Source organism: Nematolebias whitei, chromosome 21 (assembly GCF_014905685.2).
Source record: "Nematolebias whitei isolate Nwh7 chromosome 21, NemWhi1, whole genome shotgun sequence".
NCBI lineage: Eukaryota > Metazoa > Chordata > Actinopteri > Cyprinodontiformes > Rivulidae > Nematolebias > Nematolebias whitei.
Genome location: NC_056518.1, coordinates 17,886,297 through 17,914,157, shown reverse-complemented (window position 1 = coordinate 17,914,157; position 27,861 = coordinate 17,886,297). Strand labels below are relative to the sequence as shown.

Here is a 27,861-nt window from a genome sequence, read left to right as displayed (position 1 = left end):
GCAGATATTGTAGCTGGAGACAGGAACAGTGGCTTTGGTTTCTTCTATAGAGTTGTACATATTCTTCATTAAGTGTTGGGTTTGCCATGATTCAGGGGGGCAAATGAAGCCTCTTATAGAGAGTGTTGTGTTTTAAGATGCAGTCAGTTATTTTATTTTTAGATTGGAAACGTTATAAAGCAGGGGCCTGAACTGTATTTTAAATTATCACTAACGGCAGATGGTGCACCCAACTACAGGCATTGGATGAAAAATAAACACAAATTCTGTACAAATACTTCTGAAAAATATTCCTTCTTTACTTTAAGTCTTTCTTGTGAATTGTACAAATATTTAAAAAACTGAAAGTTTACTTAGAGTATTTTTATTATTATCCAATAGTACCTTTTAAACACTGCCTATGGTATGCTGTCTTCTCATTATGCAACGTATTCAGTTACTACTGCTGTATATACACGATGTAAACTTAGTGAAATTATTTGGCAGGAACAGCTTTTTATGAAAACTTTACGGCACACTTTTGCTGAGAAATATCTTTGTCCATTAGTGTCAATAATCTGACCATTTGTAAAAATTTTTTTTTAAATAAATCTTGTCATAAGTGTATACTAAACATGTAAGTTTTAATAAAATGTGAAAAATGTGCTTTCTGTTTTACCTCTCCTGTTTGATTCAAACATGCAGTTGTGACACAAAAACATAAATGATGAAGTTATAGAGTAAAATATATCAAGATTTTTTTTAATTTATATTTCTTTACACTGGCGGCCTTTACCGCGTTTAAAGCTTCGAGTTATTGATCCACCAACAAACGCAGATCTCAGCAGGCTGATCACTTGCTCGCATACGCCATGATGTGCTCCTGAAAAGAGGGAGAGAAGAAACAGGAATTTGAAGACCGTGCAACTTTCGAGTCATGCTTTTGAGCTTATGAGTGAGTGGCACTTCGAGCCCTAAATGGGACCCGTAAACTTCTGAACTCGGCATTTAATATGGAAAAATGTCACTTTAAACTCGATAGTGAAACGCCTTTGCGACCAGTTACAGTTATGTTGGTCTGAATCACTTAGTAGGAAATAAAACCATTTCACATGAGTGGTCGGTAATAAAAGGAGTGTGAAAACACAAGCCAACACCACTGTTCGCTGCCCCAGGGCCAGCAGGCACCCCACCCACACACTTTTGGTAACACGAAATTTGGGGCTAAACTTAGATACCATAGTAGTAGGTTCAAACTCTTAAAATTATAGACACTGCCACAGTAAAGCTCCGTGTAATCAGAAAAGAGGGCGGAGGGTGGGGTCGTGGTGTGGGCGGAGCTTAGGTTTGACAGGTGGGTTGATTTGATCCGAGCGAGGTCCAGGCTGCGATGTAGCAGAGCTGAGGCTTACTTTTAGAGCTGGGAGCACGTTGGTGGCCTGCAGCCCAAAGGTGCGTAGGAGAACCACAGGAGCCGCGTCGGTGGAATAAAGCCGCTTCATGAGGTCGACTGCAGCCATCATGGGCAGATTGTGTCGCTGACGTTCGGTCTCGTACTCTAACAAATGCTGCAACGCTCCTGCACAAACAGGTTAAAAAATAACGGACATAAGGATCTCCTCAAAAACAAACACAGTATACAAACTTGCTGCTTTCTAAAGGTTAGCTCAACAAAGTGTTAAAGCTGTGGCAGTAGAAAAAAATTAAAAAGTCTAAAGGAAACCATTGAGTGATGGTTCTTTTTCTTCCAAAAAAGTTCAATCTGGTCCTCTGGACATTCAAAAAAAACAAAACAAAGCAAAAAAATATAGAAACGTTTCGTCTCTCATCCGAGAGACTTCCTCAGTCTGAGGTGCTGTATTCAGCTCAGTCTCTTAAATAGCACCGTCCCAGAGTGGATCAACCAGTTTTGCTGCTGACAACCAAAACCAGCTGATCACATGCTCAAGAAGGACCATCAGCCTAACAATGGATCATTAGCACACTGATGGCTGTTTACTGTTCACAGAGGGCTGAGTGATACTAGCAATCACAGCATTGTAAGAGGGGGACAGTTGAACCCGGAGGCCTCCACCCCTGTTTAATGATGGACGGTTTCTTTTCACAAAGATGGCCTCCTTTACTCCTCTCTCAAACCATCGTTCCTCTCTGTCCAGGATGTGAACATCTTCATCCCTGAAAGAGTGACCGCTGGCCTGGAGATGAGTGTAGACCGCAGAGTCCTGGCCTGATGATGTTGATCTTCTGTGCTGGGCCATCCTTTTGGCCAGTGCCTGTTTAGTTTCCCCGATGTAATAGCTGAATACAGCACCTCAGACTGAGGAAAAACGAAACGTTTCTACATTTTCTTGCTTCGTTTTGGGTTTTTTTGAATGTCCAGAGGACCAGATTGAACTTTTTTTGGATTTTTCTACCTGGATTATTGAGCATGCATCAGGATGTTCTTTTTCTTCTCACTCACCCAGGTCCTTTCCATTAAAAGCTGCCTGGCTTAAGATCTGTGTGAGGCAAGTCACATCCCCAAACCCCAGGTTGGCTCCCTGACCCGCCAAAGGATGGACACGATGAGCTGCATCTCTGAAAACACAACACACTGTCCACAATCCGAACACTTTCAGTGTACTGGATGCTCTTCATGCCTTTTGAGCGTGACTTTTCCATACACCTGACACTTCAGCTTAAAAGGTGAGCTTCTTAAAGTGTGAGGTTTATTACTTTGAGCATCATCATCTTACCCAATGAGTGCCACCCTGTGTCTGATGTACTCTGATGCGTGACCCATGCCCAGTGGGAACATGACCCTGCTCTTCGGCCCGATCCCCGCCACGCTCGGTGGAAGCTGTCGAGGTGAACCTGCTGATGGCATGATGGCCGACAGGGCACCGCGGAACAGAGAGCCAGCTGTCTCTATTAGATCCGAGTGGTTCTCATTACTCCACTGTCCATGAGCGCACATGTTCCAATAAAAGAGAAAAACGTTCAGAAGAGAGAGAAAACAGACATTACCCCTTTTTTGTGGACGGAGAATTTAGCTGACACAGGAGCAAAGCTGAACTCCAGGCCAGCAAAAGTGCTCCCCCACCCCCCTACTTTCCTTCCTAACTAACTGGTTTGGCAGGGACTTCGGGAGCTGGGCTAATTAAAAGAAGATGCTGGCCAGGCTACGCAGTCGAATTAGCTCTGTTTGAAAAACATTCCGCGCAGTAATGGTCGACACTGGGAGACCACAGGTTTAATTAGCAAACCAGGCCTGAAACCAAACGTGACTCAACCGTGGTGACCCCATCCATCAGCAGGCCGAGTAAAAATAGCCAGCTTGGGAAAACGGAGCTTCTCCAAACATGAAAAATAGATAGGTGCATCATTCCTGCAAGGAAATATTATTATTGCATATAGACTGGGCTAAACAATGACTGAGTTGTTTAGGTGAGTCACTCTAAACAGCTCAACACGTAGGTGTTTGGAGAATCCCTGCACACGGTTCCAGAAAACTGGCAACACCTTGCTGACAGACTCTAAACGCAACACCGGCGCTTTGAAGGTCGCAGCCAGACTCACAAAGGCAGAGTTGATGGCGTCCACAAAGCTCTCCTCGTCCAGCTCAAGCAGCTCCTCTGCAAGCTGAGGGGTTGTTGACCACACCAGAGAGCTCTTTGTGTCCGACAGCTGCAGGGAAAAGAGAGGGGTAAAATAAAAATTATAGGTGGATTCTGTGCAAGAATAAAAGCGCTTCTGCAACAAATATATATATAAATGCATCACCGGTAACATAGCAATAGGTCCTGTGGGGAGGAATCTTTGCCACGCAACATTGTTCTCTGTAGGCTGCAACACATAATCAATATATTACTTTTTTTTTGCATCATATTGAGTATTTAGGTCTGTCAGTTACCATATAGTGCTCACCTCTGACAGGTGCAGCACCGCAACTACAGCAGACTGATCGTAATTCCACTTGACTGTGGGAATTCCCAATTCTTGCCTCACCATGGAGTTGGGCCCATCAGCACCGATCTGCAAAACCAATAAAAAGTAAAAAAAAAAAAAAAAAGAAATGAAGGGAAAGAGAGACAAAAGGGAAAAGCACAGCTTTTATGAGGGGAATTTAATTTACCAGAAGCTTTGTTTGATGAGTCTCTCCATTTGCCAAAGTGACCTGCACCCATGGGATGGAGTCTGCTGTGTGGTGGAGCAGGGGCCATGTATACTTCACAACCCTAGATTTGTATTTCACTTGCACGTCATCTGACAATAGAAACAAAAAAGCATTCCAGTTCAAAATACTACTGTATGTCTACAAATCGCTGAATAGTGTCACCCCCCCATCTCTCTGATCTGCTACAGCCGTATGTCCCACCATGTTCCATGAGGTCAGCGGACCAGTTGCTCCTCACAGTTCCAGGAACTCGTCTTAAGCACAGAGGTGACAGGGCCTTCTCTGTAGCAGGACCAAGACTTTGGAACGAGTTACCTCTGCTTGTCAGACAGGCCCCCTCCCTCTTGGTTTTCAAGTCCCATTTAAAACCCCACTACTATTCAGTAGCATTCAACACTGGATGATCTGTGTTTGAACCTGTACGCTCCACACTGGTTAGTCATCATTATCTGCATCGTTTTTATGTCTATATTCTGATTTACCTCATTTTGTATATTGCTTTGTGTGTTGCCTGTTTTTTGTCTGTACAGCACTTTGGTTGGCCTTGTCGCCGTTTTAAGTGCGCTATAAATAAAATGGTATGGTATTTAACTACAGTGAAAAGGGGCAAAAAGGAAACTGTGCTCTTTAAAAATAAAATTCAAGATGTGACTTTTTTTTATTTTTATTTCAAAAGGATAAATTTGGCCGTATGAATGAATCATCTTACTAAATCAGTGTTTTGCTAATTTTATTTCACAGAAAAAAAAATGGAAGGAAAGGATGGCTAGCCTGCAGCCAAAGTGGGAAAGATCTATAAACCACCTCATAAAACACCACTGGTTTCCCTCGCAGGCACGTGCTTGCTACCAAACTTCACATTTGCCAATCTTCTTAATGGTCTCGGCCTGCCGCATTACACCGACTAATAGGGTTTATCTACCATTTCACTCTGCTCTGTAGCAATGCTTCCGGTTTCTTAGATTTTACACTAAAAGCTCCTAAATTATCAGCAGCTGGACTCCCACACATGGAAGGATTCTGATCTGGCTCGTGCTGACTTGGAGATGTGCAGAGCAGCTACAGGTTCTTGCGGTGCGGATGTCCAATATGGATTTTTTTTCTGTGACTGGAGTGCAGGGTTACATTCAAAACAGCTGGCGGAGACCGCACTTTTCATGTACTGCATGTACTGCTTCTGCATAACAAGACGATGGCTAAAAATGAGAACAGAGAGAGGAGCGGGGCACATGGGAAGGCACATGAGGCAAAAAACGTGCAGGAACCGCATGTCCCGTTTGGCGCAAAATGTAAAAAAACAAACAAAAAAAAACCTGTTTATAAATATGCCTGTCAAAGTGTCATGCACACAGCAGAGCTGAGTTTTATTTGTGAACCTCAGAAAAGCTGGTCAGATGTCAGCAGGAGCACAACACTTTACACTGTCAGTGTCTTTGTGTGTTGGGAGGTGGCAAAGCTCCGGAGCACATGGCAGCTTTAAATAGGTCACTGGACCACTCCACGTGCCCTCAGTGGGTGCCAAGGTGCTGCAGTGCCCAAAATTTTAGGAAAAATATGGATGGATCCAAGAGCTTGTCTTTAAAAACAATCATGAGGAAGCAACACAAATAAACACAACTTGAGGACAGGAAGGAATATATGTGGTGACATTAGACTCGGAGCTTATTAGGCAGATGGGAAATAAATAACGCTACTGTGTGGATGGAACATGTTTTATTCATACATCCTGTACTTACCGGACAAAGTGTCCATCTGTTTGGTGATGGCCGCCACAACGATGTCATTCTCCACAATGTACGCCATCTCGTCAAGCAGGTCCTCCTTATCGAATGTGATCAGGGCATCCGAGCAGGCATCCCAAACCTAAATGAGAGACTCATTATGCCTACGGTTTACAAGTCTGTGCTTAAATAAATTCCTTTTCCCTATATAGAGCTGGGCAGAGAGGCGGCATTTCACTGAGCTGAACACATCAAAGTTACACACAGAGCGATGAGGGTCAGCGCCCAGCTTGACTGACAGCCGAATTCACCCTAAACCCTGTGAGGTCAAGGATCTGAATTATATTTTGTGATGTGGATCCTTTTTGTCAAGCATTTACTTGGAAACGCAAATTAAAAAAAAGTGACGCGTTTGTGAAGACGACAGAGGAAGTCGATATTTATTGGCAACTAAAAGTGGCATAATTGAGATATAGTAAAAACCAAACTTGTTGGAGTCGAACATGAAAAGTGTTTGGACAAGGTTAATCCGCTCCTGGGCTGTAACTATGGTGACAAAACCCATCATTCTGCAGTAATATGCTGCCACACTACTTTTTTCCCAACTTGCCATAAAGTAGGGGGCTATACCCCAGAGTAAAACCACTAATGGTAGCTGGTTTGCAAACTGTGATAAGTGGTTGGGAAGAAAGATTTACTGAGACCAGCCCAAAAATTGTTTTGGTTTTGTTAAATGCTGGTGAAATGATGCCCTTTTTGGGTCCGAATAAGTTATTGCTTTTTATGCAACATTTAAACAATATCCCCTGAATGTGTGAAAAACACTACTTGCCTCCTTTTGATGCCTAGTTAACGAAGAAAAATACTTTATGGCACAGAAACGTAGCATTTAGAGCTGATGGGCAGCTCACACTTTCCAGCTCTATGACTGAGATGTATATGCATGAAATTTGGTGGCCAAACAAGCCAAAACAGTGGCAGAAGAGTGAAGGTATAATGGGAGAGGTACACTACCATAATCACTGTAAAGCACTGCATGATGACATATTGCGCCCAAAGAGAAACCCTGCGGTCAAGTGTTTGGTACACACCGACCACATCTTACAAGAGGGACCAAGCCTGCGCCCACAGCCGTAAAGTGGGTTCACTCTGCTGCAAACAACCGCTCTCCTAATCTTTCATCTTCTCCCCGTTGTTCACATGAGTCTTCGTAATTAGAAGATGGGAAGCGGAGGTACCAATTTGAAACATCAGAATGATTTACTCCTCATAGAAAACATGGCTTTAATAAATAAAACTTGCACAGTCAGAGAAGCATCCTGTACTTTGAATGTGCCAGGGCCATGGCCTTTTATAAATATACCTCAAGTACAGTTGGTACTTAGTGTACCAGAGGTTCTGCAAAGCTACTGAACAGACATGAATGGAGCATAGGAATGAACAAAATGCATGTTACACGAAACCACCTTTTGCTATTTTAATGCTAACAATTACATATTGTATCATATGCATGATTATATGATAGTGCATTGTGTTGCTTGCGGATTAATCTGAATGACTGAGCAGAAGCTGAGTGTCACAGATTTTTCTTTCCACTAATTGCAGGGCGCCTCAACTGACGGATGACAGAAATACATATAATGCGCCAGTAAATCTGAAAGTCTGGAGGACTCGTTAGTCACATTTCAAGTTGTGTAACAGAGGAATTTTGGGGAAATTTTTGGCATTACTGCATTATTTCTGTCTTAAAGTGGTATTTTTCTAAACCTTTGAAAATGCTGGAAAATGCTAGACACTTTGCTAATCCTCCAAACACAGACTAAAACAACCTGTACAAACGAGAAGGTCACCTTACTTGCATTCTTGTATAGGGTTTGCATCTCATCTTTGTGATGTGCTCCCAAGCTCCAATACCTGCAAAATTATGTGTGCTTAGCAAATCACTCAGCAATAATATGAATATGAATTCAGACAAAAAGATGTAAAAAAAGAATAGTATTAAAAAGCAACCTAATGAACTAAAGATCAAACTTGAATTAATTTAAAGCTCACACATCAGCCTGAAGAGGAACATGAACTTGTTTGGAAACTTATTAGCGAGGTTGTAAGTTTAGGTACGGTAGCCTAACTGGAAGTTTGCTTTGGCTCTTCATGATATAAACGTGTCAGGAGACAGAGGGAGAAGAGAACACTCAAGAACATAGGACTGAGTTTGGCAGCTCTAAATGTGGGGACAATGACAGGCAAAGGAAGAGCTGGCTGACATAATGCAGAGAAGGAAGGTAGATATTTTATATGTCCAAGAGACCAAGTGGAAGGGCAGCAAGGCTTGCAGTGTTGGAGCAGGGTTTGAAATGTTTTACCATGGTGTGGATAGAAAGAGAAATAGAGAAACAGAGTAAGGGTGGACCTGAAGGAGGAGTTGGCAAAAAATGTAGTAGTTGTGAAGAGTGTCAGATAGGGTGATGTGTCTGAAGGTAGAAGTAGATGGTCTGATGCTAAATGTTGTCAGTGGTTATGCTCCACAGGTTGGATGTGATGTGGAGGAGAAAGATACATTTTGGAAAGATCTGGATGAAGTGAGAGTATTCCCAGGGATGAGAGAGTGGTGATCGGAGCAGACATGAATGGACATGTTGGTGAAGAAAACAGAGGGAATGAGGAAGTGATGGATAGGTTTGGAGTCAAGGAAAGAAACCAGGAAGGACAGATGGTGGTGGATTTTGCCAAGAAAATGGAAATGGCTGTAGTCAACATCTATTTCCAAAAGAGGGAGGAACATAGTGACCTATAAGAGTGGAGGAAGGAGTATGCAGGTAGACTACATTCTGTGTTGAATAGGAAACCTGAGGGAGATTGGAGACTGTAAGGTTGTGGTAGGGGAGAGCATGGTCAGACAGCATTGGATGGTTGTGTGTATGACTGTTGTTGTCAAGAAGAGAAAAAGACCAAATGGTGGAAGCTGAGGAAAGAAGAATGTTGTGAGAAATTCAGAGAGGAGCTGTTAAAGGCTCCGGATGGTAAGAAAGAGCTTCCAGATGACTGGACTACAACAGCAACAGTAATTAGAGAGACAGGTAGGAAGGTACTTGGTGTGTCATCTGGACAGAGAATGGATGATAAGGAAACCTGGTGGTGGAATGATGAAGTGCAGGAAGATATTCAAAGAAAGATGATGGCCAAGAAGAAATATGACAGTGAGAGGACTGAAGAGAGGAGACAGGAATATAAGGAGATGCAATGTAGAGCAAAGAGGGAGGTGGCTAAGGCAAAGCAGAAGGTGTATGATGAGCTTTACGGGAGACTGGACACTAAAGAGGGCGAGAAGGACTTGTACCGACTGGCGAGACAGATGGATCAGGCTGGAAAGGATGTGCAGCAGGTTAGGCTTGTTAATGATAGGAATAGTAATGTTCTAACAAGTGAGGAGAGTGTGATGGGAAGATGGAAGGAGTACTTTGAGGGGCTAATGAATGAAGAGATTGAAAGAGAAAGAAGAGTAGAGGTTATAGAAACAGTGGACCATAAAGTAGGAAAGTTTAGTGAGGGTGAAGTTCGGAAAGCTCTGAAAAGAATGAAGAAGGGAAAGGCAGTGAGACCTGATGACATACAGTACCAGTGGAGGTTTGGAAATGTCTTGGCGAGATGGCATTGAGGTTTTTGACTCAAAAATTCAATGGCATATTTGAGGGTGAGAAAATGCCTGAGGACTGAGAAGGTGTGCTGGTGCCCATTTTCTGAGATGGTATGGACATGTCCAGAGGAGGGACAGTGGGTATATTGGTAGAAGGATGTTAGAAATGTAGCTGCCAGGAAAAAGACCAAGATAAGATGTATGCATGTAGTTACAGAGGACATGGATGTAGTTGGGAATGAGGACAGAGGACACAGAGGACAGAGTGAGATGGAGGAGGATGCCTCACTGTGGTGACCCCTGAAGAGGCAAAAGCCAAAAGAAGAAGATTAAACCTTATCCTTGTGCATTGGGATAACTGAACTGTAGATATAAATTAGAATTCAAGCGGATATATGTGTGCATCCTTCAATGAAAGTTTGATAACATTATGCATAAAAATGCACATATTAAAAATAAAAAGAAGGAAACATTGTTTAGGAAACCATTAAGGCCTCTAACAAACTATCTCCAATACTCATTTTCCCAGGCTTTAACTACGGCCAAGATACCCAATAGTCTGCCCAAAACCCAGGAAGTCTGTCACATAAGGAGCAATGAGGTCGCAAATGCTTTGACTTATGTGAGGCCATTCAAAACTACAAACCTATCAAGCATTGTCTCGAGGACAACTTTTTTTTAAATAAACCATTAGATGAAACTGCCACTTTGTGTCAGACTGTGTACTGTACCGCTGAGGAGAGTGGCAGAGCCTGGACTGATGGAGCTGACTCTAGTGCTGTAGGCGTCAGGTGCCTTGTCCATTGCTTTCTTGTGGCCAGCTTCAAGTAGCAAAATCTTCTTTCCTGCCAAGTTGGGATCCATTCCTGTGAGAAACAGATTATCAAAATGACTGGGTAGAAGAAACAATACGATGTGTAGTATTAATGGTACAGACATCATAGTGTTCTTTTATTAGATTTTAGGGAGTGATAACCCTTTTGACTTTCTACAGAGCACAACAAGAGTACTAATACTGCTTTTTCACACGTTTAAATGCTATTTGGCCAAATTATTGTAAGTCATACTCACCTAAAGAACATGCCATAGCAGATCCAACCATGCCTCCACCGGATATAATCACATCATAAACCTCATTCCTGTCTGCATTCCTCTTGTGCTCCGTAAGCGCAAATCCTCTTCTGATATTTACAGCAGTTAATGGTTTTTCTGCCATAAAACAGCGCCCAAGTCCGTTCAGGAACAGTGGCGCCTTTGTGAGCTTGTGCATGACTCTGTCTCCAGTCTTTTCACATGAATCGCTTCAAACAGAACAAAGCAATCCAGCTTCGGAGTCTAAACGCTGTCACACAACGCTTAATCAGATAGTTCCCCTTGAACTTGTCCTAGTAAGAGCAGCTGTGCGCCTTTTGTGTGTCAGCCATGTTGTGTTGACATTCGCGAGAGCTTCGGAGGAACAACTTCCGGTTTATCGACCAATCACAGCTGACGTTTCCCACGTCCGGATGTTGCTGCTGCTGTTGTCCACGAGCAGCGCTAATGCTACCAAAATACGCATTTGCTTCGTTTTGAGCGCGTTCAAACTTCTTTACATCGAAAAAAAAATTAAAAAAAATTCAATAAGTAGGCAGTGATACATCCACAAGAGTTTTGAAGACTCTTCAACTCCGTAAAACGACCTTTAAGCTCGTCTGTTCCCAGGTTTGCAGCTTTTTTTCTAAGTTGAATTTTCCCAAGTTAAATGCTTATTAATATCTGCCTATAAGTGTAAAAATAAAATGGTAAGAGAAGTGTGTTTTATTGTAAATAAAAATTGAGAAACTTAGCTTCGCTGACGTACTGACGTAGAACCAATTGTTGAGAGCGTGGTTGCCATAGTAACCGGTGACATGCTCAGTGAAAGAGGAGCTTCGTAGTCATCCTCAGACTTACTGAGTAAGTTAGCTAAATTTTATTTTTCTACAATTTTCTAGTGGTCAGTTAGTCTTTATAATTTGTTGTACAGACATTTTTAGTCTTAAAGTATTTCTTTTGTCTTTGGCTGCATTTTCCTCCCCACAGATTTGTACCTTTGTATTTGACCACCATATTGAGCAGGGCATGCTTAAACAGTAGGGAAGGTGGACACGTATGGTAGAAGGAAGGAGTGTCAGTCCAACAAAACTATTTACAGCAGAGGAAAAACATCTAAAACTCTTTCTTTAAGAAGAAATATATAGCTAAGATAAATCTAACACAGAGCCTACCAGAGCCATCATCCTTCAGTGGATCAACAAACAATTCTATATTTGGGATTGTTCATAAATTTAACTGCTGAAGTAGGAACAAATAGTGTGTTTGTGACAGGTTGCTATACGTAATTACAAAATTAAGGTGTTCCTTGCAAAGTTGTCCATTCTGTTTAGAAACAACCCTGTTTACGTCTGAATGATTCATAGGTCAGCGTTAAGTGGCCTAGAAAAAAGCAAACAAACATTCCTGTGAAAAAATATAGGTATCAAGGTGACAATGAGTCGAAAAGCAACTGCAAAGAAAACCTTAAAATAAATCTTCAGGAACTTCTAAAAGCATGTTGATCAAGATAACTTTAAAGGATGGTAAAAAAAAAGTCTCATTTCTTGGAGTAAAATATAAAGAAATGAGGGCTAACCTAAGATTTTTGCACAGAACTGTGCTTACTGTAAGTCCTAAATTGGTAGTAATTTAATTAGTTTAGGTAAGACTTGCCACTTTAAGTGGAGTGTTTTTATTTGATCAAGTACAAATGTTTCCACTACTATATTGTATATAAAACAGCAAACTTTTAGGATTAATTTGACTTTGTCCTACTTTTTTTTTACGGTTTAAAATCACAGAGATAAGAAAAATGTCAACGTTTGAGACCTTGCAGGAAGATAGACTCCAAACAGAGATAATTCTCCAGCTTCACCTCAAGGCTATGAGGAAGGCCCTCGGACGGCAGCTGCAGGAAACAAAAAAGAGACAGATAGAGGAGCTAGAAAAAAGGATTTATCAGAACTCTCTTTTATCAACGAATGTAGATGGAAGGCCAGAAGATGAGAAAGAAGTGAACCATAGGTATGTTCTTTTCAAAATGACAGTTGTGCTTTGTTCCAGTTAGAATAAATCTATGCAAAGTACAATTACTGTTCTGTTTTTTCAGATTTGTGGGAATGAAGAGCTCCACTTGTGGATCTGCTCTGACTTCAGACAACAGGACTTCCAATAAATTGAAGCCTAAACTGTGTGCTGTAGCTTCAACCCCCCAGAAGAACCGCTCTTCCACAGCTCAGCCCTGTGAACGATTTGCTTCGTCTAAAACGACCCAGCAGAGCAAAGAGGAGGAGGACGAGGCCGAGTGCAAGAAGAAGTTCTGCGCCGTCCCTGTTCCGGTTCGTGTCATCCAGCCCATCTACCACGAGATGATGGAGCTGAGGGAGAAGGAGAGAAAACATGGCTGTGAGCAGAGAAAGCTGCTCTTACTCTCCACCCAGAAACCTTTCAGCTTTGAGGAAAGAGAAAAGAACAAAAAGGAGGAGCTGATTAAAACTTTAAACCAAGTTCCTAAAAACAGTATTTGTGTTAGAAAAACACACAAAGCCATAAAGGATTCAGCAGAGTTAAAAGGTGGGTTCTTTCTCCTGACTAACTCAGTTAGCTTCCATTAATGTGAACATGAGCACTAATTCTTCAGTTTATTAGTTTGTGATGCATTGCCTTCAAAACACACAAACAGGCCAAATGTCATTTATGTACGAGCTATATTTTGTTCCTTTTGTCAGATACTCATCTAAGACAAAAGGAACTACGTATAGCTTGTACATTAACTATATTTAGACCCTCAAACTGTTAATTATTAATGACCAGACTTATAGAGATTAAAAAACACTCATTCAGCTGCTTAAAATCTCGTTTTGCAGTTAACAGAACACAGTGCAGTTACGTTATGTTTTTGCTTTATAGTCTAGTTAAATTTACAACTGAGCTGTGTTTAATGTGGTTACGACTGACGCTGTTTACTGTGACATCTTCGCAAAATGTTAACGCAACAAGAAGAAACGATTAACCCATTCAGACGTAAGACCTTGTTTTAAAAGACTTCTTTTACTTTTTAGTCTCTAGTATGAGAAAAAAGCCTCTAGTAGTCTTTAGTATGAAAAATAAACTATAAGAGGTTGGATCTTGAGCTTTTCTTAAAAATTGTTGACTTTTTTCAGTACCACTTTACAATAAGGCTCCCCTTATAGATGGCTAATATATAGTTTATAGATACATTTTTAATTCCGCTATAAACACTTTACAAATCATTAATAAGTGCTTATTATGCATTAAATAAGGGTGACAGAGAGAAAACTGACCAGTTTCTTGCCAGTGAGCCAAATCCTATACATATATATATATGATATCTATATATATATTAAACATTTCAGACAAAGTTACTACCTTGTGAGCACAATACACATTTGTAAACCTAATTTTTAGGATATGATATTGCACTTTACCACTGCATTATAAGCATCTACCACTAATATTATATCCTAAAAAATAGGTTAACAAATGCCTATTGTGCTTACAAGGCAGTAACTTAGTCTGAAATGTTTAATATAACAAAAATGAAATATATAGGTCAACAGAATTAGCTCACTAGTTGACAAGAAAAGGGTCATTTTTCTCTTTGTCACCCTTAATTAATGCATAATAAGCAGTTGTTAATGATTTATAAAGTTTTTCATGGTTTGTAAAAATGTGGATTTAACATGGCCATACGATTTAAAAGATAAAAATATTGATATGTTGTCAAGAAAAAAACAAAACAAAACAAGAACTGACAGCTCAAGATTTACTTTTTAAGATGGGAATGAAAAAACAACAACAAATAAACTATAGTTTCTAAAACGGGACTATTCAACTGTCGGCCCAGGGGCCAAATTAGGCCAATGTGTGAACACAGTTTGGCCCACCAATGGGTTCATTTTTAAATTAAACTAGATTTTAACCCATAAAACAAACATTAATGACAATAACTGCTTTAGGTCCAGCCCCTGAGTTCTTGGCTTTCAGTAACTGTGGCCCCCCTGAGCAATTTAATTGAATGTCCCTGTTCTGAAACACTTTTAACGACTTTGCTTTAAGGGTGAAGAAGTTGTAAATTGTTCTCAAGTGTGCTCAAAATTTAAAAATATTTTCATTCAGGAGCCCAAAGCTGAAAGACAAAATACAATTTCTGCAGATCGGAGCTTAATCGCACCTGTTCCACCTTTCACTGTGACGTAACGCAGCACATTTGACCTTATTTTTGCACAGACCAGGAGGAAGTTTGTACAAAAGTCTACAATCGAATGGCAACGAGGCAGGGGAACTCAGCTCAGACTCAGGGCCTCACAATCCGCTCTGCCGACCTCAGCAGGAAGCAAAAGCTGGGGTTCTTGAACGAGAAGCCGAGCTTCCAGCCTAAAATCATCCATAAGGTCCCAAACTTCAGCCGGCTGCACAAGGCCCTGCGGACAGAAGCGCCGGACAGAACGCAGAGAAAAGAGGCAACAACGTGTCAACCCTTTTTCTTGAGGACGTCAGCTCTACCTGCCAAGAAAAACGCGGAGAGTCCAGAAACCTCACCCTTCAAGAAGACGGTAGTAAAATGTTTTATCTCCAAAGAAGCCAAGATGGCTGTTTTTGAACAATTTAAATCCTGAACTGCAGGAGCAAATGGTCATTCCTATAATCTATACCAGTTTTATAACATTTTCCTGCAGCTTTTCCCCAAAATGTAACAAAGAAGCTTGACCAGGTCACATTTAGCTTCTCTCTCTCTCTTTTCTCGTCTTTTGGAGCAAAATGTTTTATTGCTCAAGATTTATTGGCTGGTTTAGGTTGTTGTAAGTTCTTGTGTTGTTTTGTGAGGCCGTCCAGCCTCCTCCCCTCGTGATTTTAGAGTCGTCCACCTTCAAAGACGTGAAGTTCCTGTCACATGTCAATCATCTCCACGTTATAATCTTTGATTCAAGCCTCATTTCCACAGAGCCCTCTATATTCAGCTATGTATTTTTCATTGCGTGGCTCAAACAGCAAAATATACTTTTTAGAAGATTTGTAGCATTTTTTTCTTCTTCTTTTTGTCTGACTGGATGTTTCACATGAGAGTATTAAAGAGTAAATATAACCATAGCAGTAATTGGGTAGGAATAACAGTAATTTACACCAGACCAAAATAGCAGAGAGGACTTTGTAATCTGGTGAAAATATTTCCTGTCAGGCTTTCATGTATTTTTGGGACTCAGCCCAACATTATCCAATCATCAGAGTTTTTCTTTATGACACTTGTCAGACATTTTGGGGCAAAATCTTCTAAATTTAAGTAAAACTGCACTTAGATGAAGACAGGAAACCTAAAAACACACAGTGGAACAAGTTGGAGTGAAATCACTTATTTCTTTAAACTGCTTTATTGTGTGATTTTATTTTAAAACAGCATGCTTCGTTCATTCTTATTTATTTAGACAGTTTTGTAATTATTTGAGCAAGTTTTTATAGTTGTGATTATTCCCAAATTAATAGCGGCTACTCATAAATTAAATGCATTTTTTTGAGAAAACAATACAATATTTTCTGGCGCAAGGAATTAAAACATCAGCATTTTAAATGGAGGTTGATTTAATGTATTTATTCATCAGTTAACATGAAGTGTTTGTCATGTTTATTCTTCTACAGCACTTTATGTCAGACTAATTAGACTAATTCTCATCATTATTCTTTTGACCATAATTAAACCCCAGTTTTAAGCACTAATGGTGCAACTAAACAATAAATACATCAAATCTGTGCCAAATTGCTACTCCCTGTACTGGTTTTTCTGTCTTTAATGACCCAAAATCCATTCACAATGTTTGCATTTTATATACATTATATCAGCTTTACTTGGGCTGTGACTAAACTCTGCAGTTTCCTTTTTAACTAAACTCTTAAATATACAGGGATAAATGATTCTAGTGTAATGTTTGGCTTTGAGGTCAGATAAAAAAAGATAGTGTTTTGTTTTCTCTTTTTAAATATAGGTACCTAAATTCAGTGATCTTAGGAGAAGCAGGTCACTTGGAGCTGTACCGCTGATACCTGCCGACACTCTCCCCACGTACATCACAGATGCTGCGAGGCAGCGCTGCACGGCCATCAGGTGAGCTCAGGGTGTTTAGGCATTTCCTTTCCCCAGTTTCTCTTTCATCTCATAAGTGGAATAATCTGATATGCGCAGTATTTTGTATCTTAACAGAAAATCGATGGAGTTAAGGGAAAGTAAGAATCAAGAAACGACCGACTGGTTGACGAGCTACAAGATGAGATCCCAGGCCATGAAGAAGACTGTAGTCCTTCACGCAAAGTTCCTGGACCCCCACAGCAGCTTAAAAGACGTGTATAGTGAAAATTTAAAGCGCCATCGGTTGGTTGTGTGAATGTTCATGAAGCATTCACTGTTGTGATCTATTTTTCTTCCGTACATTTTTCAGCATCTTTCTCGTTCTACAATTTTTGTGCCATTTCAACAAATCATAAATCAAAACATTCAGCTCTTTCAGGACAATCCTGCTATGACTTTTGTTATTGGTGCAACTTTAGCTTTTTGAAATATTTAGCCTTTTCTGCCACTTTTTCCTCATAGAAAATAAATTGAGCTCATTTTACATCCTTCAAATCTTTAGATCTTTTTACTGCTTTTTACTGTTCCTTTCACATTTTGTTCCATTTCAGCTTCATTGAGCGAATTTAACCATTTTTCAGCTACTTTCAGCTGTTTTTTCAGCTGTTTTTTCAGCTGTTTTGTTCTCCTTTCAGATTTTTTCTGTTAACTACAACATGTTTGTGCTTCTTCTGACTTCTTTCTGCTAATTTCAGCTTGTTATGCTCCTTTCAGCTTATTTATGCAAGCTTCAGCTTTTTTCCTGCTTTTTTAGCAACTATTTAGCTGTTTTATGATAAGTTTAGCTTTTTTGGCTAATTCCACACTTTTTGCACTCATGCAAACTTTTTTCAGTCTAATTCAGCAAAAATGTGCTCTCTTCACTTCCTTCTGGTAAACTAAGCTTCTTTTTGCTGGTTTAGCTACTTTTCTGCTGCTTTTTGTTGTTGTTTCAGTTTCTTTTTTTTTTTCAGATAATTTCCACTTTTTGTGCTAATTTCTGCTTCTTTCAGCCGAATTGGGCAAACCTTTTTTTCTGCTTTCGTATCCTAATTTAAGCTTGTTTTAACTTTCAGCTACCTTTTTAAAGCACTTTTTAGTTAATTTCAGCCGTTTTCAGATAAATTCAAGCTTTTCATGTTAATTTCTGACATTTCATTCTAATTAACTTCTTTATGCTAATTTCAGCTTGTTATTCTTCTTTCAGCTTTTTCTGCTCTTTCAGCTACTATTTTGCTCTTTTGATTTTGGAATTAGCTGAAAACCTGAAATTTAACATTTTAGGGTTTTCAGTTAATTTAGCTCATTCAGCTTTTTCTGCTTTCTTCTGTTATTGTAAGCTTTTTTTTTTGCCTTTTCAGCTACCTTTTTAGATATTTTTGCTCATTTCAGCTTCTTTTTAGCTGATTTCCTAATTTTTGTGCTCATTTCTGCTTTTTTAAACCTAATTCAGAAAATATGTCTTCTTTCTGATTTCTTCTGCTAATTTAGGCTTGTTCTTCCATTTCAACTACATTTCAGAATGCTTTTTTAATAGCTAATTTCAGCAAGTTCTTTTTCAATCAGCATTCACACTGCATTGTCAAAGGAAATGCAATTTCTCTAGTTAAATTTGCAATTTTTGCATTTCACATTTGAACATGCCTGCTGCAGTAACTGAAAGGGTAATCTTTGTCTGCTTGAAGAGAGGCCGATCAGCAGAGAACGAGAGAATACATGAGAGAACTACAGGACATGAAGGCTCGAGTCAGTGAACGCCCTTATTTGTTTGAACAGGTGAAACAGGTAGGGACCAACAAGCTGAATGTCCACTACACAATGCATGCGACGTGCTCCTCCAGCGGCGTAACGGTGTTTTTTTATTGGCAGAGAAATGAAAAGGCCCGTGCAGAGCAGGCATACAGGAGCAAACTGCAGAAGGCTGGGTTAGAGGAGAAGTTTGTTGAAGAAACCGGGGAATCATTCAGATCTGAGGATGACTCAGAAACTAACGACTCCAGCACTGACGACGAAAAGCAAAGCAGGTAAGCAGCTTTGAATTCATCCGCCGTGAAATAGCACTGCATACGGTAAAATTATGAATAGCTCCGCTGCCTGAAAGCCAAGGACTTCATGTGGTTTGGTCATGCTGGATTACATAATTTCTCAACTCTTTCTGCCGTCTGTAGTGAAAAAAAAGAGGAACATGCCAAGAAAAAGTTCGACGTAATTACAATATAGGCATTTTCTAACCCGAAATGTCTGATTTAGGGAAGAAAATGTAGACGACGGGGAGAAAATTGAAGATGTGGAAGAGGAGAGCGTGAAGTCCAGAGGGGAAGAAATGCCATGATCAAAAAGGTTCGGGCACAGCTGAGATTTTGTGGCCTCTCCACCAGAAAACGACGCTGTCCTCAAAAGTGATTCATGTCACAGCCAGCACTAAGACTTGATCGTTTGTCACTGTACACCTAAAAATTATAAAATTACGAAACGTGAAATTTACTGCCACGAGGGCATGGAGCCGAAAAAGAAAGGTTTCGTAGAACTGTAAATATTTAAGTGCAGATATTGATGTTTTTGTAAAAATGTTAAGATTTTTAAAAGACTGAAAAATTCACTTGTAATTATGTTAAATGTTGTGTTAATTGTTTTGAACCAAGTTGTAAATGCAAGTTATGCAACCAATAAAAAGTCAGGAATGAGGCTAAGAAAGATAAATGTTAGTAAAATATGCTGTAACACAATTTTAGAAGAGTCTTTGCAGACCTGTTGATAATCACAAGCATTATTTAATCATTTAATCTGCTCGTTGTTTATAGGATCTACATGGATAAATTAGCTTTTACTTTCACGAGTGCCATGTTTTTTTTGTCATATTTGTCTTTTTTAGTCACTACTCAGCAGAAATCATCTAAGCCTAACATGAATAATAAGATGTTTTGGGCATCATTGTCCTCGTTTTAAATCCTGCAAATGGCCTTTTCTTTATACCTTATCCTAAAATGTCACATTTAGTAATTTAGTAAAAGAAAATATGGTATTCCCTTCAGTGAGTGGGCTCGAGCTTTTAGTTATTTCTAGAGCCACTCTGCCAGCTATACAAACAGTCCTCGCTGTGCATCTGCCTTCGCTCAGACCAGTGCAGCGCTCCGCTCCAAGCCTGCAAATCCACATCAAAACTCCCCGAACACTGACCTCCGCTGTACTCTTGTGCTTTGACAGCTGGCTGCCAGGAATTTCAGAGATCATTTTTATGTACAAACCACACGGGAATGTCTGAATACGTATAAAAACATAATCAAAGGGTCATCATGAGGATCAGTGTGCCTTTTAGTTACCTTCTGTTGGCCACTGCGCCTTGCCTTAAAGCTTTTTAAGATCTTTATGGTGATTACTGGTTCTAAGGACAGAGTTCTGCACTTACAGAGGGATGTACAGTGGATCTTTTTTTAAATGTGGCAACAAAAGAAAAAACTATATTCAGCATTGATTTTATTGAATGAAATTATGCATAAAAAACACATCAGGTGAACTAAACAATCAGATTTCTGTCTTTGAACTCATATCACATGACGAAGCTTTCAAGGGCTCCATCCTTTCAGGTTGTCATGGGAACGCTGTATCCTTCCCCACTCTCCCTCAGGAGAAAGCCGAGCACCTCTGCTTCCCCGATGCACGGCTGAGAACACACCCGGTCCTTTCGAACCTGCTGGGCGAATAACTCGAGCGGGAATCTGCGTCGGTGAAAATGCGCAAGGGAGCAGATTTAAACAAACTGCAGCCTGGAGGCTGAGAGAGAGGAAACACATCTCATTTAGATTAATGAGAGGCTGCACGCTTGGCCACTGAATGTTATGATAACGGCTGTTTGAGGAGTGGTTCTGCAAAGGTAGCTGAGCAATATAATTTGACCAAGGTGGCATGTTCAGGTCTCCTATGATTGTAGTCTTTAAAATTCCCACGCATTTCATTTTGTAAATGCATGGGTGGCGAATGTAGGCAGCTGAGGAAACATCTCAGAATAGATGATAAAGGCCCTTAAATGGTGTTCACCAACTGGAAACCAGCAATTGTAATGTAAATGTTCAGCTGGTGTGTTTTCTTTGTGGTTATTTTGCTGTTCGTTGTGATTTCTTGATTGATGTATCCTCATTATCACGTAGAAGTCCTACAGGAAAGTTTTTGTGTGCGTGCATGGAGATTAAATAGTCCCCGGTTCACCTGCAGGAGGAGCTGTGGCTTGCTGAAGCTGTGGAGCAGAAGAGAGAGATCCCTTTTTTCTCCTTCAGTGGCATGAATATTATCCCCAGTGCTGGAGAGAGAGCATATCAAGAGGCAAACGAAAGAGGAGAGAGATAGCAGCCGCTGTGACAGATAAGAGTGTGGCAGAACTTGTCCTTCCTGACTGCACCGTGGGCCAGTGGGAAGAGAGAACAAGTGGAGCAGTCTGCACATCACAAACACACTCACACACAGAGAAACAGGCACATCGCTCCAGGAGAAGTCCAGAGAGAGGACTGACCTCAGAAAGGTACAGTATGATCATTTCTCCTGCAGCCATGACACCATTTTATTCATCTATCTCAAACACAAACAGCCATGTGATGTTGCACTTGGTGTTCCAGGTGGGTGGGCAGAAGTTCTGTTTGTGGCTTTTCTTGACCTTGATCTTGATTTGCTGTCCTGTGGAGGAGTGGTGTGTCTCTCCTGCAGAGGAACTTGTCTCTGTGCCTGCAGGGACGATGGAGGAGCTCTCCGTGAAAGACAAGGAGCTGATACGAGACAGCTGGGAGAGCCTGGGCAAGAACAAAGTTCCTCACGGTGTCATCATGTTCACCAGGTAATGGTCCGGCGTCACTCAGAGGGAGGAAGAGCAGGGAGAAGACTAATTAGGAGAGTTTAGTTTCAGTTTATTCTGTCACAATGTTGTACTTTATAGCTGTGGTGCCAGAATATGTAACACAGGTGGGGAGAGCAAGATAAGCGTTGCTGCACTCTTTCCCATGCAGGAACCAGAGGCTTGACTTGTTGCTTGGCGACAGACTGCAATAATCCACAATTTACTTTGAGATGGCTGCAGCCAAACCAGACTGTAGCAGGAGTAATGCACAGGCTGGTTTTGTGTCTGCGTGTGTCTCTGAGCCTGTGTCTTGTTTATTGGTATTTTGCACGGTGTTTGTCTGTGGCAGATTGTTCGAGCTGGACCCTGAGCTCCTCGGTCTTTTCAACTACAGTGCAAACTGTGGTTCAAAACAAGACTGCCTCTCCAGTCCTGAGTTCCTGGACCACGTCACCAAGGTGAGCATGGTTCCCCACAACAAATACAGTTTTGAAAACAATTTTCACGCATTTGTCGCCATGATTGCAGGTGATGCTCGTGCTGGACGCGGCAGTCAGCCACCTGGATGATCTTCACTCCTTGGAGGAATTCCTGCTCAACCTCGGGAAGAAGCATCAGGCGGTGGGAGTCAGCACGCAGTCGTTCGCCGTAAGGACAAGCGCGATCCAAAAAGCACTTCCGCGTACGAACGAGATACAGAAAGGTTTTTTTTCACTGTGCGTTTGACTTCTTCAGGTGGTGGGTGAGGCCCTTCTCTTTATGCTGCAGTGCAGTCTGGGTCAGGCCTACACGGCACCGCTGCGCCAAGCTTGGCTCAACATGTACAGCATCGTAGTGGCGGCGATGAGTCGAGGGTGGGCCAAGAACGGAGAGGACAAGGCCGACTGAGGCACGCAGCGGGAGCTTGTCAAATCATCAACACGGTTGCCATGGAATAAGGTTGTGTAACTGCAGCACTGTGGCTTTGGCTGCCGTACGTTTGCTCTGTGAGTTGGGTTGTTTAGCATAGCGACTGTATGGTATAGCTACACTTTAGATGCAGACCGACTGATCGCAGAGTTTATTTTCTTTACCGTGGATGTTTAGCTTCCATCCAACGCTGCTGTGAGAGTCCGAGTCAATCTGGGAAGCACTGAGAGAAAGCATCGAGGAGCCCTGCCGAGTCTCTTTGTACATAACAGCTTTGATATATATTTACTCAAACAATAACGGTGGCTGTAGTGGTCTTTGTGGTGTATCTTAACCGAGCTGCACACGTGTAAAACAATGTGTACATTTCAGCATCGCACACAAACTGTGACTGTTAATTGTGGTCAGCGAAGGCAGCTCTTTATTCATCTGAAACACAGAAATACTTCGACCTTGTGTGGCAACGCAACGTGGTTTTTCAGGTGAAAATCAAATCACTTTAATCTGGACTGTGTGTTTTTTTTTTTATAATGTTACATGAGTTATCTTGGTTCATGACTGTGTTGTTTGAATTTCAACCAAGTTTACTAAATGTTATTCAATAGCTACTGACAAGAACTGTTATACTTCCTGATAGCTTTTTTTTTCAGTGATTTATGACTGTTAAGGTGTTCGTGTGCACCTTATTCTGCGTGACGTGTGATGCGCTCCTCATCTGAGGGTTTAAGTGTCAGTAGGTGTCTAACGACTGTTAAAATCAAACCAATAGACTGTTACGTGACTGTCAGCGTTTGACTGCCAAGGGCAAAACGGATAAATTGCAACAAGTTTGTTTCTTGGCTAGCAGTTTCAATTTGTTGATAGTGTGAAGTATTCTTACTGTGTTGTACTTATGCTCTTAAATTGCATTGTTGTGGCTACAAATGTAGTTTTACCGCTCCTGTAAAGGAGGGGATAACAGAACATGAGGCATTTTTTAATGCATTATCACCGAACGGTTGATGCGGAGAAACTCTGCCCAGTTAATGTTAATACTGCCACAACACTGAGTTATTTACCTTCATGATGAGAGCCAAGTAACTTAAAAAAAAACGATGTGCCAAGTATTAGATAACACCATTCAACTGTAAATCCAGCCTACTGATAGGTGGCTGTTATTTATTTAGTCTTTGTCTTTATAAAGTTTATTTTTATATTCTGAACTGTACATGTTGAGAAAGAGTGTTCCCCAAATGTCAAGCAGCACACACTCATCTGATATAATGTCTTAGTGTTTGAAGAGCGAGTTTCTTTTAAGGAAGCGTTCAGAATGTTCAAAGTAGGGTTTTTGAAAAGGTTAGGCATGGCGAACATCTTACCTGTTGTGGATAAGGTTTTGATCAACCTCAGTTTGAAGAAACTGAGTGTAATTGATGAGCCAGTGGCTAGTCCGAGCAGGGCCTGGACAGAATTAGATTGCTGATATGTTTAAATAACTCAGTCTCACAGTTAATCCAGGAAATATGTTTTTATATTCTGGCTAAAAGTGCCACAGGCTGCCCAGGAAGGGATACAGCTAGCTGCTGCTGTCACTGTTTGTGCTTACATGTTGTGGATATATTACTATATAATTAAACAAACGACTCAACAACTGACCGCTAGGAGGTTGATTTGAAGATTCATAATACAGCTGTACAAGGTTCAGTTGTATAATAGCCATTTTTCTTTAATAGGAGTTATTGTGGTATGTATATTTTTTAGTTTTCTCTGAGGTAAGACAAAATACTACATGCTCAGATATTGCCTTTACAGATGAAGACGTTATCTAGGCCCTACAATATAAATGACCACATATTGCAAAACTGACAGCAATGTAAAGGTTTTAAAACTTGTGCTGATGTAAACCGTAAAGAAATATTTAAAACTAGACCCGTTTTAAGATGGCAGCAATCCAATTTGATCTTCATCCCATTTAGATTATCAATTAGCTTCACGATCTAGTTAGAGTAAACGTTCGTTTTGTCAAAATGAGGACCCTCAAAGAACTATCTGCTACAGGTAAGATGATAACTGCTCATAACCTTTCCACACAACTGAACTGTTTTATCCAGTCTGTACTTAGACCAACCCAAAGGTGTAATGTTTGTTAACCTGCTGTGTAGTTATAGTAACTCTTTTCCTCAGTATCAGTTAGCTGCCCTATACGCAGCTTGTTTTCTGTCACGTTTTCACTGATAGTAAGCCTTTTGACATGTGACATGACAAATGGCTTAACGTTTCAATGTGTGTATAATGGCTGTGTCACTACCTCATCATTATCAGCTGCTATCGAACAGTGAAGACTTGGAGTTATCAACCAAAAATGCACATTGCTGTTAGAGAGGGTACAAGCGCTCACTTGTAGTAAAAGAAATCCCATCGTACAGTTTCCAGAACATGCTGTGTGTTTACCTAATACTGAATAAAGTGATCTGTGGGTATTTCACTGCTAAATGAAGTCGGTGTGTTTTTCACAGACTACAAAATCATCAGCTTTTCAAATCAATCACACAATGCCTGACTCCTTTCCCGCTGACAGCCCATCCGAGAGTTACATAAGAGCCAGGCGGTGAATGGGCTCGTCGCCGTCAGCTGCAGAGATGAGGACTTCATGCACAGCAGCACACTGCCACAGCGCTCCCAGAACTCCGTTTGAAATCACTTTGAGAGACGGTACGAGGAGTTTATCTTAATACACCGGGATCATTTCTGTCACAGATGTTTGGCCACATCTGTGCAAGAGTCACATCCATGAGTTGGCTGACTGTTGCAGTAGACATGGCCTTAATATGTCTCTTTGCACAATATCTGTGTCAGAGCAGTCTGCTGGATTTGTATTGCTTCATGCTCCATGTCTTGGTACAGTTTGTCTCAAGGTTGGGCTTCACATACAACTATTATGCATTACTATTATACAACAAGTTATTTTTTTATGAGCAGTAATTATATAAATAATCAGGTCCTATATGCTTACCTTATTTATCATGAGGGCTGCAGTCTGAAGGGGAGTCTCAAAAGACAATTTTTTGAGTCTGCAATGTGTTTTACATAGTATCAAGGGGTATTGAATGTTGTCATGGCAACAGTTAACTGTATATATATATGTGTGTGTGTGAGAGTTTGATGGAGGAAAGTAACGCTCACTCAGTCACTCAGCCTAAATCCCACAGACGAGTAGTGAAGCCTGACAGGCAATAACCCCAATTATCTAATAAGGCTTTTTGCTTACCTGTTTGGGTTATACAAGACATGAGAAAGTTCCTTTCAGTCTGAAACTAACCCATACGGGAGTGACGGTACGTTTGCAGCAGGAGGCTGAGATATTTTCTATGCTGAGCATCTGTGCAGGAGAGAAGCTGAAACCCCCAAAGGAATTCACCTTTCACTGAGACAGGCAGTTGCCACGGGGGACAAGAGAAATGTCAAGGAGTGTTTTTTCCCCTTCTTTCATAACTCACAGCACCAAAGAAGCCCTGCGTTTAATAAAAAGCAGGATTCTAGCATCTCTCCTGTAAATTCATCGATTGCTGCAGGGAAATGCCACCAGTTTTGTGTTTTTTTAGGAAAAGCTTCACTTCTCTGCTTGAACAGCATCTTCCAGCATCCAGCGTGGTGTGCGCACGAGCACTTGCTGCGTGAATGACCTATCCAAACTCCTGTGACGTCTGCAGTATGTACAGAGGATTGTCCCAGGGGTAGTTTGTATGCGGACACACACCTCGCAGCCAACAGAGCTAACATACTTGGACTCTCGAAGAGCCTTTTCCAGTGAAACGAGGATCTATTTATTTCTTCTCAAGATGATCAGCAGGTACAGATTGACAGATTTTAAATAAATAACTGAAGTTATGTTTATCTGTTCCTGTCGAGGAGTAGATGACAGATTCTGTCCGTTAAATATACATCCAGCAGCTGCGCTTCCACCAGAAATAATCTGCTTTCCAGGAAGTCTAAAGCCTTCTCGTTAGTACATCGTGTTTTTCCTCTATCATTATGTTCAAAAAGGAGTAAAAATTAAAGCAAAGATTCTAGACATGACTATATCTTTACCAGCTGCAGGAGAACCACAAATTGTTGTTTTTAGACTTTCGTTTCTGTACAGAATAAAAGAAGCAGATGGGCTCAGAACTACTGAACGCATCCTGTTCATCCTCGTCTTATCCAAGTCTCAACACAAGATTTTATTATTTCTTTTACAAACGCCACTTTTGAAAAAATAAATCATTTATCATAATTCACTTTTAAGCATGCCTCTTGGAGATAAAACCCACAGACTCAAACTTTAAATAAAGCGTTTATCATGTTTAAGAAGGAAAATCAGGGAAACTAATAGACCTCATACTGTACAGAAACAGACATTCCAGATTACAATAAAACTGTCAGCATCAAAGTGGTTATTATAAGTGGCATGGTTATTATAGAGCTGGAAATATCCCGTTTATTTTGACATTTTCCAGGAGAAACCAAGCAATATTTCAGAAAAAAAAACTAAACAGTTATGGACAGTTCACTTCATGGACCTACACCATCAGTTTTTGTTTGTGGAGCCACACATTAAAGCAAAATATACTTATCTCTGGAATAATTTGACCTAATTTTATAATTGTTTCAACTTAAACTTGCATATTAAAATTAACTCAAGACGCATCTCAAAACAGAATATGGTGAAAAAGTTCATTATTTCTTGTCAATATATAATATATATAATATTTCAAGCCTTTATTTCTTGTACTTTGATAAGTATGGCTTACAAATAAAGAAACACTGAATTTAGTTTTTTCATTATTGCAAGCCATAATCATCAAAAACAGATGTGCAATGAATCTATGCAATATACGAGTTTCACTTTCTGAAATGATAATGAACGTTTTCACGATATTCTAATTTCTTGAGATGCACCTGTAGTTTAAGTCCACTCGGTAGTTTTGTTGTGCTGATCACGTGTTTCTGACTCGTACATTTATCCAAATAAACTCATCCATATCATGTGACTCCAGGAAGATGGAAACTCAGAGCAGCTCTAGTCTAGTGACAACTAATAAAATATTTTGATTTTGATAAGCACAGTAATTCCGTTTATATCGTACTAGAAGGTAGTCTCTGCTTAATTTGACTAAACCAGAAATCAAGAGGGAAATAACTTTTCTCTGATGAGTTTTGTATTTGTGAATTTCATCTGCAGCATATTTTCAGGCCGTGCTGGATTGTCGTTAAGAGCGGGGGAATATTCCTTCAAGGCACAGCATGAACATGAGCGACGACAATCAGCTAGCATGAATTAAAAATCCTCCAAATGACGTCCAAACTTGTAAACATTTAGCTGGACTCATAAAGACAGAGACGCTTCATTAAACAATAATGTCAGGGTGCAGCTGAAATCTCCTTCAGTGGAATAGATTCATATTCCACAGAAGACATTTCCAGGGAATATTTTCAAATACGTGCTTTTAA

General features: G+C 40.5%; 3 protein-coding genes across 4 annotated transcripts; 2 read left to right on the top strand and 1 right to left on the bottom strand.

Annotated features, from left to right (window-relative positions):
- Positions 1-565: 565 nt before the first annotated feature.
- Positions 566-10,942, bottom strand: coq6 (coenzyme Q6 monooxygenase). Of its 2 annotated transcripts, XM_037695397.1 has the most exons (12): positions 10,562-10,942; positions 10,222-10,356; positions 7,712-7,770; positions 5,872-5,998; positions 4,094-4,224; positions 3,886-3,993; positions 3,742-3,804; positions 3,538-3,645; positions 2,715-2,917; positions 2,441-2,556; positions 1,392-1,558; positions 566-862 (listed from the first exon to the last, which is right to left on the bottom strand). In XM_037695397.1, exons 1-12 carry the CDS (start codon positions 10,758-10,760, stop codon positions 833-835), a joined length of 1,446 nt encoding a protein of 481 aa, XP_037551325.1. In that variant the 5' UTR covers positions 10,761-10,942; the 3' UTR covers positions 566-832. The 2 variants fall into 2 exon arrangements, with proteins under 2 accessions (XP_037551325.1, XP_037551326.1); XM_037695398.1 differs by lacking the exon at positions 3,742-3,804.
- A 1,721-nt stretch (positions 10,943-12,663) lies between these two features.
- On the top strand, positions 12,664-20,972 carry fam161b (FAM161 centrosomal protein B). Its single transcript, XM_037694572.1, has 9 exons — positions 12,664-13,117; positions 14,216-14,224; positions 14,795-15,106; positions 16,541-16,661; positions 16,758-16,925; positions 18,347-18,446; positions 18,531-18,685; positions 18,912-19,001; positions 20,871-20,972. Exons 1-8 carry the CDS (start codon positions 12,664-12,666, stop codon positions 18,991-18,993), a joined length of 1,401 nt encoding a protein of 466 aa, XP_037550500.1. The 3' UTR covers positions 18,994-19,001; positions 20,871-20,972.
- A 2-nt stretch (positions 20,973-20,974) lies between these two features.
- Positions 20,975-22,711, top strand: ngb (neuroglobin). The gene is made up of 5 exons (XM_037694573.1): positions 20,975-21,174; positions 21,335-21,483; positions 21,833-21,941; positions 22,012-22,131; positions 22,219-22,711. Exons 2-5 carry the CDS (start codon positions 21,386-21,388, stop codon positions 22,369-22,371), a joined length of 480 nt encoding a protein of 159 aa, XP_037550501.1. The 5' UTR covers positions 20,975-21,174; positions 21,335-21,385; the 3' UTR covers positions 22,372-22,711.
- The last annotated feature ends 5,150 nt before the right edge of the window (positions 22,712-27,861 follow it).